Source organism: Drosophila santomea, chromosome 2L, assembly GCF_016746245.2.
Source record: "Drosophila santomea strain STO CAGO 1482 chromosome 2L, Prin_Dsan_1.1, whole genome shotgun sequence".
In the NCBI taxonomy this organism is placed as follows: domain Eukaryota; kingdom Metazoa; phylum Arthropoda; class Insecta; order Diptera; family Drosophilidae; genus Drosophila; species Drosophila santomea.
Genome location: NC_053016.2, coordinates 17769573 through 17787215, shown reverse-complemented (window position 1 = coordinate 17787215; position 17643 = coordinate 17769573). Strand labels below are relative to the sequence as shown.

Here is a 17643-nt window from a genome sequence, read left to right as displayed (position 1 = left end):
TAAATAAATTATACAAATATTGAAATGAATTCGAACCCGTGAAACGTTTATTAATCGTACAAACGCAGTCCAAATGTCATATTTTTCTACTTTTTCTATTCGTTGCTGTTGGTGTTGCAGTCTGGGTCTGGAATTTGTCACTGGTGATGTTACTTTTGGATCGGCAGACGCGGCACATAAACATGCTGAAAGGGAACCCCAGCCGCAGTCCATCCATTCTCCGCATCCTGGTAGTAGAGCCCGTCCATTGCCCCATTCTTCGACTGCTGCTCCATCACGCGGAATAGGGTGAAGACCTCGTGATAGATCTTGTAAAATATAACTGAGGCAGAGACACGCGGACATGATTGGGATCATTGGGTCAAGATAAACTGGGCTTACCCAGCACAAGGGTGAACACCAGCAGACACATTAGAAAGCTCGACAGGTCAATAAACAGACCTGCGGTCGCGTAGAAAACCCCCAAATAAAGACCGAAGCCAAAAATAACGCCGTGATAGATCAACCAGGGATAAATAAGGCAACTTGAGTCCTGTTGAAGATACACTTAGTATGGCTTTGAATTTTAATAAGTGTAAGTTTAATAAAAAGAACCAATTCAAACAGTACACAATATCCACCTATTTTACTTACCCGGGCAATACCAATTAGCAGCAGCAGACTGACGCCCATGTTGATCAGCGACAGTCCGTACACAATGGAGCTAAAGATGGTCAACACTGGGGTTAAGTAACCATTACTGGGTAGTCCCAAGGTTAGTGCTTTATATCGGGCAGTACTCACAATTGATCAGTAGCTGCTGTTCCTCAACCGGGACCAAGTTCATGGGCCACTGGTTGAGCAGCAGTTCGATGTCGGGACGCACGTGGATGGTCAGGGCGGAGCTGCCCAGGATGACGCTGGAAATGATCACGCCCAGCCAGCCGAGGATGATGACGTTGTACTTCAGGTTCTGGCACTGCACGTACGAGATTGTGTGGCTGGCGGCCATCGCCACGGCGGATGCCTTTCCACCAGGATGCGATGGATTGTTGGGGGCCATGTTACCGCTTGTTGTGCTCCAACTTAACGTGCTTTTTGCCGGAATGTGCTGTTTGGGGTTTGTTAGGGTCTGTTGGGGTTTGTTGGTGTTTGCAACAGAACAAACAACGATGTACTGAAGGCCAGACGAGTGGAAACCAGGTGACAGGAGTGCTGGGAATCAGGGCCTGCTTCTTTTACACCAAACATCATATTTGTGATGGCTTCGTGTTTGAATCAAACATGCGTAGTTATTTAAGCCATACTAAAAACATGGGGGAATGACAAATGAGTTTTTGTTTCTTGGGTCTTTGGAATTCATTTTCACTTTTCTACCCAACGATACTTAAATGGGCGACACTTAAGAACCCTATTTAATATGCTAATCCGCCCAGGTGGCGACAAATTAGAAAGTTACATAAATGAATGTGTGGCCTCCATTTCGGTTAGTGGTTCTCCCTTGCCGAGATGGCCTAACCCCAAAAGCAATCCGTTTGCCGCCGGTGAACTGAGCTGCTCCCATTCCGGCTAGAGATGGCAGCGGTTCTTGCAATTATGTCGCATAAAATAATTATAATAGACTGGGAGAACATTTCCTGCGCCGCTGGCGGCGTCATCAGCATTTCGTAATAATTAGCCGTGATGATGAAGAAGATCGGGCAGCACATGTGAAGCAGCAGCAGCAGCAACAGCAGCAGCAGCAGCAACTTGAGACAGCAGTCACTTCAACTGGTGGCAGCAGCAGCAGCAGCAGCAACAGCAGTCCGAACCAGAACTAAGAGCAACCTGTTGCTGCGTCTTTCTTGACTAATGGCGTGAAGTTAGTTTGCGTTTGGCCAGCGGCTCGTGCGGTTGTGGCCTATTCCCCGGAAGAATAGCAGAACTCTTCTCAGAAATCGGAGTACAAAAATGTGGTGTGAAACGCAGGTGCGTGGCTGCTGGGAAAAGTAAAACTGATCGGAAAACTGTGTCATCGAGCCAGTCAGCAAAGAATTGGCATAGTTCCCATTATGATTGTTATATAAAAATCCATTAGCCCCGCCAACGACCCATTTGCAAGCGACCCCGAAACTTGTTCGCCTATCAAGGACACAGATCTCTTTTCCACCGAGAAGCTCCCCGAGCCCCGTGAGTCACCCAGACAGGCCCATAAACAGCACCGACTTCTAGTAAAAGTGGAGCAGCAATAATAGGAAACGTAAGAAGAAAACGACAGAGCAACTCTTCTCAGCTTAAAAGTGAATAAGAAATTGTCATGCTTTCATTAGCAACAAAAGCGTTATAGCCCATTCTGATGAGTGTTTCAGTTTGAGTGTCATCCTCCTCGGGGAGAAGTGAATTGCGAATAGTGACCCCGAATCAGACTCCAAGATGCAGTTGCTGTTGTGGCTGTGCCTCCTCCTGCTCCTCTGCCAGTCTAGTCCCAGCCAAGCCAGTGAGTACATGCGTTCTGTAGGAATTCCGCCTCCAGTGACCCAATCCCCCCCAGATATTCTGAACACCCTGCTGGGGGTGCCCGCGGAATGCGTCCACCAGAGCGGCGTGTGGCCCTGCAAGCTGAGCTTCTCCTGCTGGCTCCAAGGCGGCAAGCACGCGAAGGGATGTGGCAGCAACAAGTGGCTCTTCAGCTGCTGCGTCGCCGAGGCACAGCATCCGCACCAGCACCAGCACCACTCCCCCTCCTCGCCGCTGACCAGCCTGGTGGACTATGGGAAGCTGAAGCTGAGCCTCAACAGCCTGCCCAAGCGGATCATGCTGCGCAGACGTGACGACAACGAGCTGCTCAATCCCAAGGTGGGTCTGCTAAGCTGCAGTAATTGAGCCATTGCAGCCGCAGAGCGGGATAATTGAGCAATTTGAACTGACAGACGGGCAGGATTTTCCTAATTAGAGCCAGAATGAAAATGTTACTTATTTTCAGCGGTTTTCCATTTTGATATAGTCCCACTCTATGTAGTTTTGAGTGGCAAAGTGCAAAGATTAAGCAGATGTAAAGCCTTTAAATGGCATTAACGCATTAATATACATCACATAGGTTATGTACCCTATTTAACACTAAATATTTAATAATCATTACTACCCATTCACAGCCCGAGTGCGGATTGCCACGGACGTCGCAGAACACGCTTCAGAAGCGCATTATTGGCGGACGCCCGGCGCAGTTTGCGGAGTATCCGTGGCAGGCGCACATCCGCATCGCGGAGTATCAGTGCGGCGGGGTGCTCATCTCGGCCAACATGGTGGCCACGGCCGCCCACTGCATCCAGCAGGCGCACCTAGCTGACATCACTGTGTACCTGGGGGAGCTGGACACGCAGGATCTGGGTCACATCCACGAGCCGCTGCCCGTGGAGAAGCACGGAGTGCTGCAGAAGATCATCCATCCGCGCTTCAACTTCCGCATGACCCAGCCGGACAGGTATGACCTGGCTCTGCTGAAGCTGGCCCAGCCGACGTCCTTCACGGAGCACATCCTGCCCATCTGCCTGCCGCAGTATCCGATCCGGCTTATTGGGCGCAAGGGTCTGATTGCCGGGTGGGGCAAGACGGAGGCGCACATGGGCCACGCGGGCACCAATATGCTGCAAGTCGCCAGTGTTCCCATCATAAGTGAGTGCAGAATCCTATTCCTATATGGTGCTCTGTAATTATGCTTCTTCGTGTTCCAGCCACACTAGACTGCATTCGCTGGCACGAGAGCAAACAGATCAATGTCGAGATCAAGGCCGAGATGTTCTGCGCCGGACATTCCGATGGCCACATGGATGCCTGCTTGGGTGAGTTAATGATACTGAGAAGTTGCTTTACTTCCTCCTAACGTTCTTAGGCCAATATAAAATATGAATATTATATTTGAGCTCGTTTCGCAGAATTTTTCTGTTTAGGGTGGTACTTATGTATTTACATATATTTACTCTGTGTAAATCGAATAAATTTAGGCACATTTGTGGCTCATTTTATAAGACGCAGCGTAGTTTAGCCAGGTATCAATGCATACTTTCAGGCTGAGCTTTTAAATTAGGTGTTTAAATGCTACTGACTATACTTTAAAAACCGTTTCATACAAATCATAAAAAGTTCTAGTTCCGTTAAACAAAGTTGCGTATTTTTTGAAAGACGAATCAAAGGCTTTGAAGAACATATTGGTACTTTAAGGAATTAATTCTTCTCATTCAACACATTGTTATATATACAAATTAAGCCTTCTAATTTAATAACCTGATCCAATTACATATCCCAGGTGACTCCGGAGGCCCGCTGGTGATCAAGGAGCGCGGTCGCTTTGTGCTCGTGGGCATAACCAGTGCTGGCTTTGGTTGCGGAGTAGATCATCAGCCAGGTGAGACTAGAAAACATGTTAAGTCTATAAAAATCTATAACTTAGCGATACCCATTCACAGGCATTTATCACAACGTTCAGAAGACTGTGAGGTGGATACAGGAAGTGGTGGCTCGCAACGAGCTATAGCTGCAGATGACCCTAGAAATCCCCTCCGAACCTTTGGCAATGCAACACATCTCATTAGTTTACGGCTCGTAGCATTAGGCAATGGCAACGTGCAATCCGCTGTCAGAGACGCAATATTTATTAGATTTAATAAACAAAACAATTAGCCTATTGTAATAGCGTTTGCCACTTAGGGAAATGGGCTGGAGACCGACCTTGAACGCCGCCACCCGCCGCCAAAAAAGAGAAAACGTGGCCACCCAAAACAAGCAAGCCTCTTGTTGTGTTATGTCACTGGTTGCGTCCTATTTGGTGGAGTGCCACAAATGGCACAATCCCTAACTGCCAGGCGGTAATTCGTACATTAGGCGCATTAAGCACAGGCAGCCTGCGTTGCCCAATCTTGCTGTTGCGCAGTGCAACTGCTGCACTGCATCAACCTATCAATGAGCATGTGTCGCTGTGTCGAGCGGTGGCAATGAAATCCGAAATGTGTGTCATCGAACGGTCAGTTGTTATTGGTAATTGGCAGTGATTAGGGGCGGTTCGAAAACTTCTTTGCGCCGTAGGTAAATGTCACGCTTGAGACGAGGCTCGATGCTGCTGAGTGGTATTTTCCGCCTGCAATTTGTTCGGCAATTGTTGGTTTTGCTAAAACACCAATTTGAGTTTTGAGGGAAAACGCGACTTCCTCTTTGGCGTGGAATGGTGAAGGTAGAGAGGCGAAATTGGATATTAGTCATGGCGACAAAAGCAGCAACATGCAATTGCCAGTTGCCAGTTGCGAGTTGTGAGTTGTGAGCTGCGAGTTGCGAGTTGCCTGTTGAGCGACAAAACTCGTTGCCTTGGCCACTTTCGTTTTCAATGCGGGTCTCTCGCCGTCTTAACTTGGCTTTTCTCTCGGCCCGGCCCGCTCTTTGGTGACTATTACTCAATAGTTGGAGCTCGGCTGGGCTCGCTCCGTGCCGTGCCGCTCGCCAGTCGGTTGGCGGTGTTGATGGCATTTTGATTTTGAATTTGTCAGCCCGCTGTTTATTAAGTGCTTCGACGCGACGGCACAGTGTTTGCGAACTGCGGATGCATTTGGTCGACGCGAGACCGCAGAAAGCGAAGTGTAAAATATTAAAGATACGCTCTAAATTATTTCCAAGCCTGCCGCAGAAGTAAAAAAAGTGTACGGTGGAGAAAATTGTGGACTTAATTCCATTTACACGGGCCCATCACTCCCCTTCGGCCTGCTATGCAAACGAGGCGCGATTATTCAATCAAAAACTCGCGCCGCTACGTGAATTAAGTGAAACACAATTGCAGAAATCAGTGACAGACGCGGCAACAACAAGTGTACACAACAGAAAAAGTACGAAAGTATTGCAAAATGCGCTCGCCGCAACAACTGCTCGTGTTGCTGCTTGCAACAGTGGCCGCAGCTGGCCACAGCAGCTACAACTCGGTGTACAACGAGGTGATCCCGGCGGAGCTGAAGCAGGCCATCGACCAGGAGCTGCCCAAGGAGGCCAAGTTCTTTGATGAGCTGGACTGTGAGTATTTCGGCCGCAGCCGCCCTTCCCTGCCGTCAAGTCAAATCGAGTTCGTTGCCTAAGTCTTTCGTTCGCCTGGCACAATTTGCATATTAGTTAACACGCCATGCTTAACCTTGATCTTCGCTGCTCCTCCATGTCAAGCTCGCACCAATTCCCAATCGGGGAAGCTGTAAAACCCCTTTTGAAAATCGGACTCGGGCCTCCGGCGAAAGTTCAGCATTCCGTTCTTGGGCAGCCAATTCATCTTGTTTAATTGGACTTTCCAAAAGAAAGACACGAAAGCCAATTAAGCCCGAGCTTAAGGTGATTACCCATTAACATAAAGGCAGCAAATGCGAGATGTAAACTCACATAGAAAGCCTGCGATTTTGGGCAACTGTGAATGACTATCGAAACGATGGCCAGTCTGGCCAAATATTATAAATCAAATGCCGCAGCGTGGCGGCTGCACAAGTTCAATGGCAGCAGCAGCTGCCACGGATATACATATGTAATACGAGTATGAGAAAAGCAAAAGTGTTTCCAGATACCGATACACGGACAGGAAAATCCACTGCAATTAACTTCAATTGCGCACTCGCTGTATTCGAAAGTGTTAACAGCAAGCGCCGTGAGTCGGCCATTTTCCCAAAGATTATAGATTATTTGGTTTGGTCTTTTATGTAAGCAGAAACCTTGGCCAAAAATAAAAAACAACGACAAAACAAAAAAAACGTAAACAGCCCAATTGAAGTCGAGCAAATCGATGGCTTGGCAACATGTTGCCAACACCGCTGGCAACACCGCTGGCAACACCGCTGCGCAGCCGCTGTGCATTGTGCGCTGCTCCGATTCGATCCGATAAAGTTGCTCTGCGAGTGAAATGGCCAAAAGCGGCGTGTCTTCGGGTCTTCGACTGCCTTTCGGACCTGGCTGCTCGGCTCTGGGCTTGGCGGTCGCAAAAGCTTGGCTTAGTTCTGAGCCGATTTTCCCGACGCGCGGTCGCCTTTCCGTTTGCTCGCTCCTCGCCGACTGTGTGCGCATGCGTAAAGAAAGATAATTCCAGGGGCACAAAAGTGAAGTGAAGATTACGATTTTCTTTTCGAGCGTCGAAACTGCGAAACTGCGCATGCGTGAACAGCGCCAAATGATAATAAAAGTGAAATCCTTTGTGCAATAGTGGCAGGACTGTAGCTGGTCGCAAGCCAGTGACGTCTAAAAATCAATCATAAGCCAGAAAGCGAAAGTTCCACTACATTGAACCACCCCGTTGAAAGTGAAAGTCCGCGTGGGACAACCCCTTTCGTTTCGCCCACTTGCCATGCTGCCATTGCCCAGGCACTCCAAGGACACCTGGCTGCGGCTAGTGGTCCTCTGTGCACTGATATCTCTGTCAGCTCCCAAAAGAGCAGAGGCTCTGGGCTATCCCAGTGCCCAGCAGGAGCACGACATGCTCATCCTGGACGCCTTGTCGCGCCGCAGTGGAACCGGATACTATGGCGAGAACAGCGTGATGGAAATGCTTTCCCGAAGTACTTAGCCTCGAACCATTTGACCCGACATAGCCCCCCCTCACCACCCTGCCACCTCTCAACTAATCTCGTTCCCCAACCGCCCCTGTCTTTGCAGTGATACCGCAGTCGTGCCGCTTTCGTGGCCACAAGTTCGAGTGCGGCCTGTCCATCTCCTGTGTCTTGGGCGGCGGCAAGCCGCTGGATCTTTGCTCCGGCGGCATGATCTGGTCTTGTTGCGTGGACAAAGATCTGGACGCCGAGGAGAGTCCGCACGCCGCCCCGGTGAACAACACGAGTGAGTATCCCCCAACCGACATCCACATCCACATCCACACCGTTCCTCCTTCATACCGCTTCCCAAACCAGGCACACATTTGATTCTGAAAGACATTTCGCCTTGCGCGATTCCCTGCAATTGGAAAATTGCTGCGCTTGAAGTTATGCAACTCGGTTTCGTATAATAGCGCTATAAATTAGCTTGCATTTCGAAAATGAGATCAAATTGCTTTGTGCACTCGCACACAAGCAAGGGTCTTTGGGTTCCACACGACGATATGCAACTAAATAGCGCAGAACACTCTATTCCGAATGGGATAAAATTGTATTTATTTATTTCGGCATGCTAGTATGGCAAGGTTAATGAAAAGCATTTGTAAAGTTTATATGGCCAGAACTTTAAAAATCAACTTTAAAACAACCAAAAACGAGGAGTTAAATATTAGTATACAAATTGATACTGACATTATCAGTCCAATGATCATCAATAAGTAAAGTAAATATTATATGCTTAAATTTAAACAACTTGTAGAGGTTGAATATAATAAACACGAAAGTAGTATGCTAAAAATTTAAAGTTTATGTTAATATATTATGGTACCTTTTTCTTGACTTATTTTCATGACTTAGCAATACTTTCATCATTTTGTGAACACATTCGTGGGAATGTTGCTATGTAAAATTTGTCATATTTAACTAAAAGCATAATGCTTGACCACGAAGTATTGTTTTATTTTGGATCGAATATGTTCACATACCAAAAACCAAATTAAACTCATACTCTATTCGCTTTCTATAGCTTTATGTATCGATTGGCTTGCCATCAAGTGCATTGCTTCTATCGTAATCGCAGTAGATGCAATTACCAATTTGGCAATAGGTGCAGCTAGAAGACCAAGGAGAAGAGCCATTCCTTTTATATTATGCCATACACGCATCAGTATTGCCCGCGGAGTTTTATTTATTTGGTTACTTCAAGTAGCTTTTTTCCATCTTCAGCTGTTCCGCAGCTATTTTGTTGTGCTCTGTTTAATTTTCTAGATTTCTGCCTTTTTTCGAATGCGCTCGTTACGAACATAAAAGCAAACCTGAACAATAACAAAGCATTACAACATGTTGTGAATAATTCTTGGTGGAAAATTTAGTTTTCCCCGTCTCTCACTCGCACATCAATCTCAGTCTCAGTCTCAGCCTCAGACTCAACCTTTTCTTTTGCCGCAATTTAACTTAATTTTGAGAGTCTTTTCCCCCCTTTTTGGATCAACCTTTTCCTCGAAGCCCATAAAGAAGCGGGTTCTGCGTGCTTTCTTTGGTATTTCATGTGTAAAGTTTTCCCAAGACGTCTGGCGACAATGATAAAGCCAAAAACTGAAAACCGAAAACCGGAGTCAACCCCGAAATGGGCAAAACTCACTTGCGGAAATAAACGAAGGTGAACGTTTTCGCATTTAAAAGTGAAATTTTTGGATTTCTTTCTTTGTTTCAATTCGACTAGGCACCCTGCTCCTCGTCCCTGCCCCACCAAAATCTTTATTATTTTGTTTGCTTTCAAATGTGGGAAAAATCACAGCGCCAAAGTTACGGCATACCCGAATCAGGCCGAGTTCCGAGTGCAGAGCTCCAAACTCCGAGCTCCGAGCTCCGAGCTCCTCGAAAGTGTTAATCAAGTCATGACGCCGTTCTGTGTCTCCCCCAAATGGCTTTTGGATTGGTTTGAATTACGTGCGAAACACACGGACACTCAGTCTTTGTCTTAATGGCCCGACTGGGCAGTCTTGGCAGTCTGGGCCCAAATCTTCAGCTGACATAATCGCATTCGTGTCTGGGTCCCGCTTTTTATTACGAGTGCTGACCAGTTTTTGGGGGAAAGTCTGACACCGACTCCGTTGGCAGTGCTGACCTCTGGAGTCGCTCGCCAGACCCTCATCCTGTATCACAATTCTCACACACAGGCGACATAATACACTTGCATGACATTTACCCCGACCTGTCGACGAATGCCAACAAGCCGCAGCACCACCTGCACCACCACAGTGGCAACGGCCTGTCAGCGGCCCCATCCACATCGTCCACAGCGTCCTCCTCTGCACGACCGGCTTACCCGAGCAACTACTACGGCACCAAGCGACCACCCCTCTACAGCGGCTCCAATTCCTACAAGCCAGGATCCTCCGCTGGCGGATCCAGCCGCCCATCCTCCTCCTCCTCCTCCAGCCTAAACAGCTGGGAGCACGAGAGCGGCGGCCACCTGGGCTCCATCAGCGGGATCACAAACCACCTGGACAGCTTCTTTGACGCCGAGTCACAGGTGCCCTTGGACTCCGCCGGCGCTCCAGCACCACACGAACCGCTGCCCAACGCACAGGCCTTTGCGGTGGGCAATGTCCTGGACCTCAATGCTGGAGAGGCAGCGGACGAGTACCAAAGTGGAGGCAGTGGTGGCTACCACGACGCCAGCTATCGACCAGTGCCGGGTACAAAACCACAACCATATCACACATCTCTCTTTTTTCTGGCACCTCTGCAATTGGTTCTTTTAACCCGCACCACACAACCACTCACTTTGTTGCTCTCCTATTTTCTGTAGATCTTTTCTCGACATACTTCGGTACCCTATTACATGTACCAATAGGATAATGCTTACTTACTCTATCATATATTTATTCCCAGGCTGCGGCGAGGTCTACACGCGATCCAATCGTATTGTAGGAGGTCATTCCACGGGCTTTGGCTCTCATCCCTGGCAGGTGGCGCTGATCAAGAGTGGGTTCCTCACCAGAAAACTAAGCTGCGGCGGCGCACTGATCTCCAACCGATGGGTGATAACGGCTGCCCATTGTGTGTCTTCGTAAGTACTGCAAAAATAACAGTGGAGATCGCTATAGCAATGTTCTCGACTATCAGATACCTGTTAGTCAGCTAGTGGGAGTGCAAACGAGAGAGTTCAATAACTAAATCAACAACGAATCTAGTATACCCTTTTACTCTACGAGTAAAGTATATAAAAGGGGAGACTTTCCAATACAAACTTATATATATCTTTGAAACCCTTGCAGCACCCCTAACTCCAATATGAAGATCCGACTGGGCGAGTGGGATGTTCGTGGTCAGGAGGAGCGGCTAAACCACGAAGAGTATGGCATCGAGCGTAAGGAAGTGCATCCCCATTACAACCCCGCAGACTTTGTAAATGACGTGGCCCTGATCCGTCTGGACAGGAATGTGGTCTACAAGCAGCACATCATACCCGTCTGCCTGCCTCCTCCATCCACCAAATTGACCGGTAAAATGGCCACTGTGGCTGGGTGGGGGCGAACTCGACACGGCCAGAGCACAGTGCCCTCCGTGCTGCAGGAGGTGGATGTGGAGGTGATCTCGAATGATCGCTGTCAGCGCTGGTTCCGAGCAGCGGGTCGGCGAGAGGCCATCCACGATGTGAGTAAACGTTGGACTTAGATATCAAATTTACAATACTCTTCCCTACAAAATATCTATATCCATATTGACCAACTCCTTTTCATTCAGGTGTTCTTGTGCGCTGGCTATAAGGATGGTGGCCGGGATTCCTGCCAAGGCGACAGTGGCGGACCACTAACACTGACCATGGACGGTCGCAAGACCTTGATCGGATTGGTGTCCTGGGGCATCGGCTGTGGGAGGGAACACCTGCCCGGCGTCTATACGAACATCCAGCGTTTTGTGCCCTGGATCAACAAGGTTATGGCCAATGACAACGCGTAGGCGCCAACGCTAAGGCGTGCGTCCGCTGCGGAGATGCATGCGGTCAGCCAGGCCATGTGATTCCTCTACGACTCGGGGTTGCTAGTGTGTAAGACCGAGGTCCTTGGGGCCTTGTATTTATTTTACCATACTCTACTTCCTGGGGTTCCTCCACCTCAATCAGTCCAACCGTTCGATCCCTCCACCCTTCATTCGACTTCATTGCATTCCAAGCCTTCTATTTAAGTTTTCGATATTTATTATACACTGTTCGAATAAGTCCTTCACATGCGATCCACTTTCACTTACATCGTATTGATACCAATAATTATGTTTTATAAATAAAAAAAAAGTACCAAACTACAATGGCTTTTTATTGACAGAAGGTTGATCATCAGGATAATCATCAACAAGAATTTGAAATACAACTTTGAAGAGCACAATAAAAGTAATAACGCCTAAATGCACGCAACATTTTTTGTTTTGTAACGTTTACATTGCAATGTGTATTTGACACACGGCGTGGTTTGTGTCTTGGGTAAATAAAATTCACTTCATAATTTTAGGCAGCATCTCGGCCAAACAGAGACGGCCATACACCAAAGAAAAATATCTCAAAATGGATTGGAATCTGTGTGTATCTTGCTAGGCAAATAAGAAACAGAGGCAGCAAACATTAGCCAGAAATGCATAACAGGCACGAACATCAAACAGAGATATCTTCTAAGATAGCGCGGGAAATCCAAACTGGGTCCATGCCAGTGCAACAGGTGCCACATGCCGTGCATGATCTGAATTTAAAATGAGCCCGACTTCCGGTGGCCAGTACCAAATGACCAGTATCATCGCTATCATAAAACTCAATAACATAATCAGTGGGAGAGGAATCGAAAAGGAGCTTATCAGCTCCAGGAATGGACATGACCACAGTCCAAGCCATAGTCACGGAAACGGACATGAGCCAAATAATACTCCTACATTTGTACGGCAAGCGGCAGTCAAAATCCTTCAACGGCGAAAAAGGAACAAAATAAATTCAAACGAGCATAAGATTCTTATTACAAATGGGAAAGAAACACATCAGGCGAGAATTATTATTGAACAGAATCTCAAGCTCAGTCGATGTGTGCCTCTATTTTTCCGCATGAACATCAAGATCTTGCCAGCTATAAGGTCCGGAAAGTTGCTTATACCAAGATAGTGCAGATAGTTACGCCTATTCTATAGGTGGTTGTTCAAAAAGATCTAAATCGAAAAGGTGTACCTCCTACAACCCACCCAAAGTTATTATTTTTGCGGTTTACCAGCGATAGTTGTTGACTGAATAAATACGAAATGAATATCTCTCCGCCTCGCTCTTAGCATCCACATTGGCATCCACTTCTTCGGGCAATTGGCCAAAGAACCGGGGATCGCTTCGCTTTCCAGGCCTCAGTTGCTGTGGAGCAGCCCCAGTGTCAAGGTCTCTCGAGTTCAAGGAACGGCCAAAGACACGCGTCATCGCCAAGTCAGTCAGTGGCTGATAGTTAATTGTGCGTTTTGTTTTGTTTGCTTCATTAAACAGAGACCCGAGATGTTGTGAGGCGCGATTCTTGTGTTCTGTATAAATGGTTTTCTTTGGCAGTCAAATGGCCTTTTCACGACACCTAATGATGTGTGGCCTAGAGCGTGCGATGATCGAAGTACGAGTGCAATAATCAATGGACTAAAAGAGCCAGAATGAGCTTTTGCCTCAATTTGTAACAGAAGTTTAATATTTCAAAAGCTAAATTTCCCTTCCCAAAATGAGCAAAGTGTTGTTCCCCAGAAGTGCTGCTCCTTAGAAGTTTCTACTCATAAATTTCTGGGAAAACATACTTAAGCCACGGAAGTCACCATGCAATTCTTATCAGCCAACTGGTTTGCCTGTGAGCCGCAGCATAATGAAGATTGACTTTCTTAACCTGACGACGTGCATAAATTAAAAGACAAACAAATGGTGGCCCCACACTCACACTCCCACTGGCACAGGTGACAAAGAATGGCGAGCAGCAGCGAAAACAAACTCATTTGCAACACAAAATATATGTACATATATATTAAAAGAAAAAGCCACGATGTGTGCAGGTTTGTGTGTGTGTGTGTTTGGGCTGTCTTCTGCTTCTTGCTACTTTAATGTGAAAGCGCTGTTAACCCCAAACTCCCCCTTCCATCACCGACACCACCGACATCACCACCACCCCCCGCCAAACGCCTTTTGCCGCCAATCAGCTGTGTGCCGCCTCAAAAGGAGAGAGGTGGCCAAAAGAGAGAGAAGTTCATTTGAATAAGAAACAGAAACAGAAACAGAAACAGAGCCTAGCTTTTAAACTCGGCTCGGTGTTGGCCTTAATGAAAACCGTTATGCGCGTAGCGCAGTCGACGCCGACTGCACGCATGCGCACATGTTGGTGCTTTGGTTTTGGCTTTGGCTTTGGCTTTAACTTTAACGTTGAGCCGAAGTGAGCGAGCGAGTGCGAGAGAGTCAGCTTACTAACCAATTTCGCCTTACCAAGTTCTTCAGCTCTGCCGGCGTGGCCAAATCTCAGTCGCAGCGGGCAGCGGGCAGAGGCAGCGACGGCAACAGTGGCAGTGGCAGTGGCAGAGGCTTCACCTGGCTCACCTGGTTTGTGGATCTTTTGTGTGAGCTCCACTCCGCAGACGTGCGCAACTTGTCGCGCTCTTAACTTGGTCTTCAGCTCGTCTTCCGTCTTCCGCGAGTGTGTGTGCGAGTGTATGTGCTCGGGGACTAAGCCGATCGCTCGAGTGTGCGTGTGTGTGTGCGTGTGTAAGTGAAATAATTGGCCTGACCCAAAGTCCCGAGGCAAGTTCAAGTGCAAGAATACAAACCAAACCAAACCAAACCTAACTAACGAAATAATCCCAACCGAGAAAGGAAACGAAGCTCGGGAAACAGATTTTGCCAGCCGGCTAACAGTGCTTTGTGTGATCTTTTTTTGAAAGAAACAAAAAAATAGAACTGCGGAAAACGGGCAAGAGGCAGTGTCAAAAGTGAAGAAACTCATAAAACGAACGAGCCACAAACGTAAGAGTTATAATCACATTCATATGGTAACAGCGAAGTAAAAGAAATGACCCAAAATAGCTGGCAGCAGTGACCCGAAACTCGACGTCAACTGGCAGCCAACGCAAGTAAATGCAAAAGATCCGAGACTCAGATACGCATCCGCCAGATACGCCGGCTCTTCTTTCCCTGTGCCAGTAGTTGTGCCCAAAGTGGCTGTGCACTTTCTACCGCGTACAAGTCAATTAAGCGCCAACTCACTACGATCACAGCAACAGAAACAGATTCAGATTCAGATTCAGATGCATGTGCCGAGATACAGATTCAGATTCAGAGACAGATACAGATGCCGAGCAGCCGATAGATGCGCATAACTGCAACTAACTGCACCAGCAGAGGCTGCAAAACAAGAGCAGCCAGTTCAAGCGCCGCAAACACGGCCAAAGCTCGAAACGAGTCCAAAGCCAAAGTCGCTCCCTCCTCTGTAAATTTATTAAAATTCCTGTAAAATGCAAGCGAGCCAAAGCGGCGTGCCACGAGAGTTGGGGCACCACAACCAGCAACAGCAACAGCGGCAGCAGCAGCAGCAGCCGCAGCAGCCACAGCAGCAGCTTAGTACAAGTGTCTCAATTGCGCTGCCACTGCCGACTGCTTCTGCTTTTCCCTCGGCGGCCGAGAAAAGGCAATCATGAGCAGAACTTTGCTTGCACCAGCTTCCTTTGACTCCTCGGCAAACGATTTTTGCTTTTCGGTTTAAAGAACTGGTCTGATAGTGGTTATGCCAATGGCAAGACGAGCGTATCAGCGGTTAGATGGGCTGGGAGTTCTTTTTTAAGCGATAGCCTATTGAGTTAAAAGCATCCTTACAGCAGAGAAACTTTTTGAAAATGGGGTAGAAAAATGTTCTATTAATATACGAACGAGCATATCCTACAAGCTGAGGTAGTTTCTATGTTAATTCAAATTCCTCTGCGATCGTTTTTACATATTTTGTGATGAGTAGCATAGGGTCGACCCAGCGCCAACCACACACGGCTCTTCCTTATTGTCGGAGGCCTGCCAGTCCGCCTGTCTTTGGTCTAAAACGCACTCGACAGCAGGGAGGGGGTGGAGGGCATTGGTGGAGGGGCAGAGCACGTTTGTCTTGCGGCCACAGATGATCTGGCAGTAGGAAGCCAGTTGCGTTATTTGCATTTCACGTTCTGGGGCCGCTCTGGTTTATACAGGTTTGCCGGGCAGATCGCCTCCCAGGAGAAGATGATGATGGGGATAGGATGAGGCTGCCTGCGTAGAGTAGCGCAAAATGGCTCGCCGTAATTATTGTAATTTGCATTCGGCATTTGCGATTGAGAAATTGCCGTTGACGGTTGTATTGAACCCTCGATGGCAGCTGCTAAGACTATTAGACGGCCCTCAGCGACAGGCGATGCGCACGCCTGACCATCGAGTTCGTGCCCTAAGTCTTTCGTTTTAAGCTTATGAACTGGGCCTTCCTTGAAAGCCAGTGGGGGACATGTGGTCAGAGATGTCATGCCGCTGAGCCATGGCAGCCCGCAGCTGAGGTGGACACAATATAAAAAAAAAACAAATATACACAGACAATTTCTCCGAGCTCCGTTTTTGGTAAGCAGAAATGAAAGCAGCGGCAAGCGAGACGCACTTCTTATTTGATTACACTAGAAACGTAGTCGATGTGTATGTGGTTTCTTTCGACGAACTAGTCGTTCCATAGCAAATGGCATAATTCTTTTGTTCAGTATTTCAAATTACAAGTCGTTGCTGGCATTTCACTTTTCTTTTTGGTAAATACTAAAAAAGAAGCCACAAAGAAACTCGTTGGCTTTCGCTTTTACCCAGGGCTAACTTAGCTGCAAAATGTATTTTTAATATCAAACAAAACAAATTGTAATTTCACTTTTAACGAGCAAATGAAATTGTCACTTGTATTGAGTCGCGAGTGGAAATTACTTAATTGCCCATTAAACGAGCTGGAACTGGAGGGACAGCCCCAACAATCCCCAGATCCCGCGATGTACCGATCTACCGATCCAATGGAAATCATGCAAATCATTCGCTTCTGCTGCTTCTGACCCAGATCCGGCCACATCTCGCTCTTCCCAGGCATTCTGGTTATCGCTCAGAAATTCATGTTAATTTGCACACAGAGCCAACGCCAACACAATTATACAGATACGCATACCGATATGGTCTGAACGTGACCCAAATACACAAATAGCTGGTCAACATTTTTGAGGCTGCGAAAAGCCAAACAATCGTGGAACTGGACTTGAGATCGTGTGTACTACTAGTTTGAATTCACATCTAATTGAGGCATCCGCATGGATGTTTTATGGCTTCCGTTCTTGATTACAGATTCCCGATGACGATTTAGCATTCGGGCTTAATTAAAGCCATTTACTTAGTAAGTTGCGGTCGAAGTTCCTACGAGCCAGGTTCAACGACCGCATTACGCAACTCACAGAAGACTCGCTAACAATGAGAGTTACTCTGCTCCCTTTCCACCGCCAAACACAGCTAATTTCTCAACGCTGCAGAATCGTGACTTAAAGAAAGACCCAAAGAAACTAAACCGAACAGAACAGAACCCAACCGAACCGAAGAGACAGAATGGTCGATCAATGAATGTGTTGTCACCGCAAGATGCCTCCGGGCATGGACATAAGTATGCGAGATATAGACGCACCTTGTCATCGGATCCCGGAGCAGGTCCAGTTAGCTCTAGCCAACTCATCATCGTCATCGTCATCGTCATTTGTCGCCGGTTGTTAGTGGTGCGCTTTCTTTGATTGCTCCGGCTTATGTCATCATTTCTGTACATTTCCCAGCGCTGAACTTTCTTTACTAGATCGAAATGCGACTCAATTAGGCGTGTGTTGAACCCCGGCTCATGGTGGGATGAGAACCAGTTGGCACCCGTGTCAGCCCTGGGAATAGAAACTTGAGGTTAAGTGCATTTCCATACGGTTATATAAACGGGGCGCTGATTATACAATCAGTAAATGATTCCCCCTCGGGTCGGGTCGCTTTCTATGCTCACACTTTTGCTTTCCATTTGGGGCATTTTAGGCATGACTAAACAAG

At 47.5% G+C, this 17643-nt stretch overlaps 3 protein-coding genes across 8 annotated transcripts; 2 read left to right on the top strand and 1 right to left on the bottom strand.

The window, feature by feature from the left end:
• Window positions 1–19: 19 nt before the first annotated feature.
• LOC120458475 lies at window positions 20–1169 on the bottom strand. Of its 2 annotated transcripts, none has more exons than XM_039646134.2 (4): window positions 784–1169; window positions 634–719; window positions 382–532; window positions 20–322 (listed from the first exon to the last, which is right to left on the bottom strand). In XM_039646134.2, the coding sequence occupies exons 1-4, from the start codon at window positions 1040–1042 to the stop codon at window positions 150–152; spliced, it is 669 nt and encodes a 222-aa protein (XP_039502068.1). In that variant the 5' UTR covers window positions 1043–1169; the 3' UTR covers window positions 20–149. The 2 variants fall into 2 exon arrangements, with proteins under 2 accessions (XP_039502068.1, XP_039502069.1); XM_039646135.2 differs by having other exon boundaries at window positions 634–703; window positions 784–925.
• Window positions 1170–1250: 81 nt separating this feature from the next.
• LOC120458474 (serine proteinase stubble) lies at window positions 1251–4592 on the top strand. 2 transcript variants are annotated; one of them, XM_039646133.1, is made up of 7 exons: window positions 1251–2218; window positions 2289–2455; window positions 2510–2814; window positions 3111–3630; window positions 3690–3797; window positions 4262–4360; window positions 4422–4592. In XM_039646133.1, exons 2-7 carry the CDS (start codon window positions 2392–2394, stop codon window positions 4487–4489), a joined length of 1164 nt encoding a protein of 387 aa, XP_039502067.1. In that variant the 5' UTR covers window positions 1251–2218; window positions 2289–2391; the 3' UTR covers window positions 4490–4592. The 2 variants fall into 2 exon arrangements, with proteins under 2 accessions (XP_039502067.1, XP_039502065.1); XM_039646131.1 differs by having other exon boundaries at window positions 1251–2455.
• Window positions 4593–5543: 951 nt separating this feature from the next.
• LOC120458472 (serine proteinase stubble) lies at window positions 5544–11788 on the top strand. 4 transcript variants are annotated; one of them, XM_039646127.1, is made up of 6 exons: window positions 5544–6006; window positions 7618–7797; window positions 9731–10252; window positions 10449–10626; window positions 10835–11213; window positions 11304–11788. In XM_039646127.1, the coding sequence occupies exons 1-6, from the start codon at window positions 5844–5846 to the stop codon at window positions 11517–11519; spliced, it is 1638 nt and encodes a 545-aa protein (XP_039502061.1). In that variant the 5' UTR covers window positions 5544–5843; the 3' UTR covers window positions 11520–11788. The 4 variants fall into 4 exon arrangements, with proteins under 4 accessions (XP_039502061.1, XP_039502063.1, XP_039502060.1 ...); XM_039646126.1 differs by lacking the exon at window positions 5544–6006 and adding an exon at window positions 6985–7520; XM_039646129.1 differs by lacking the exon at window positions 9731–10252.
• The last annotated feature ends 5855 nt before the right edge of the window (window positions 11789–17643 follow it).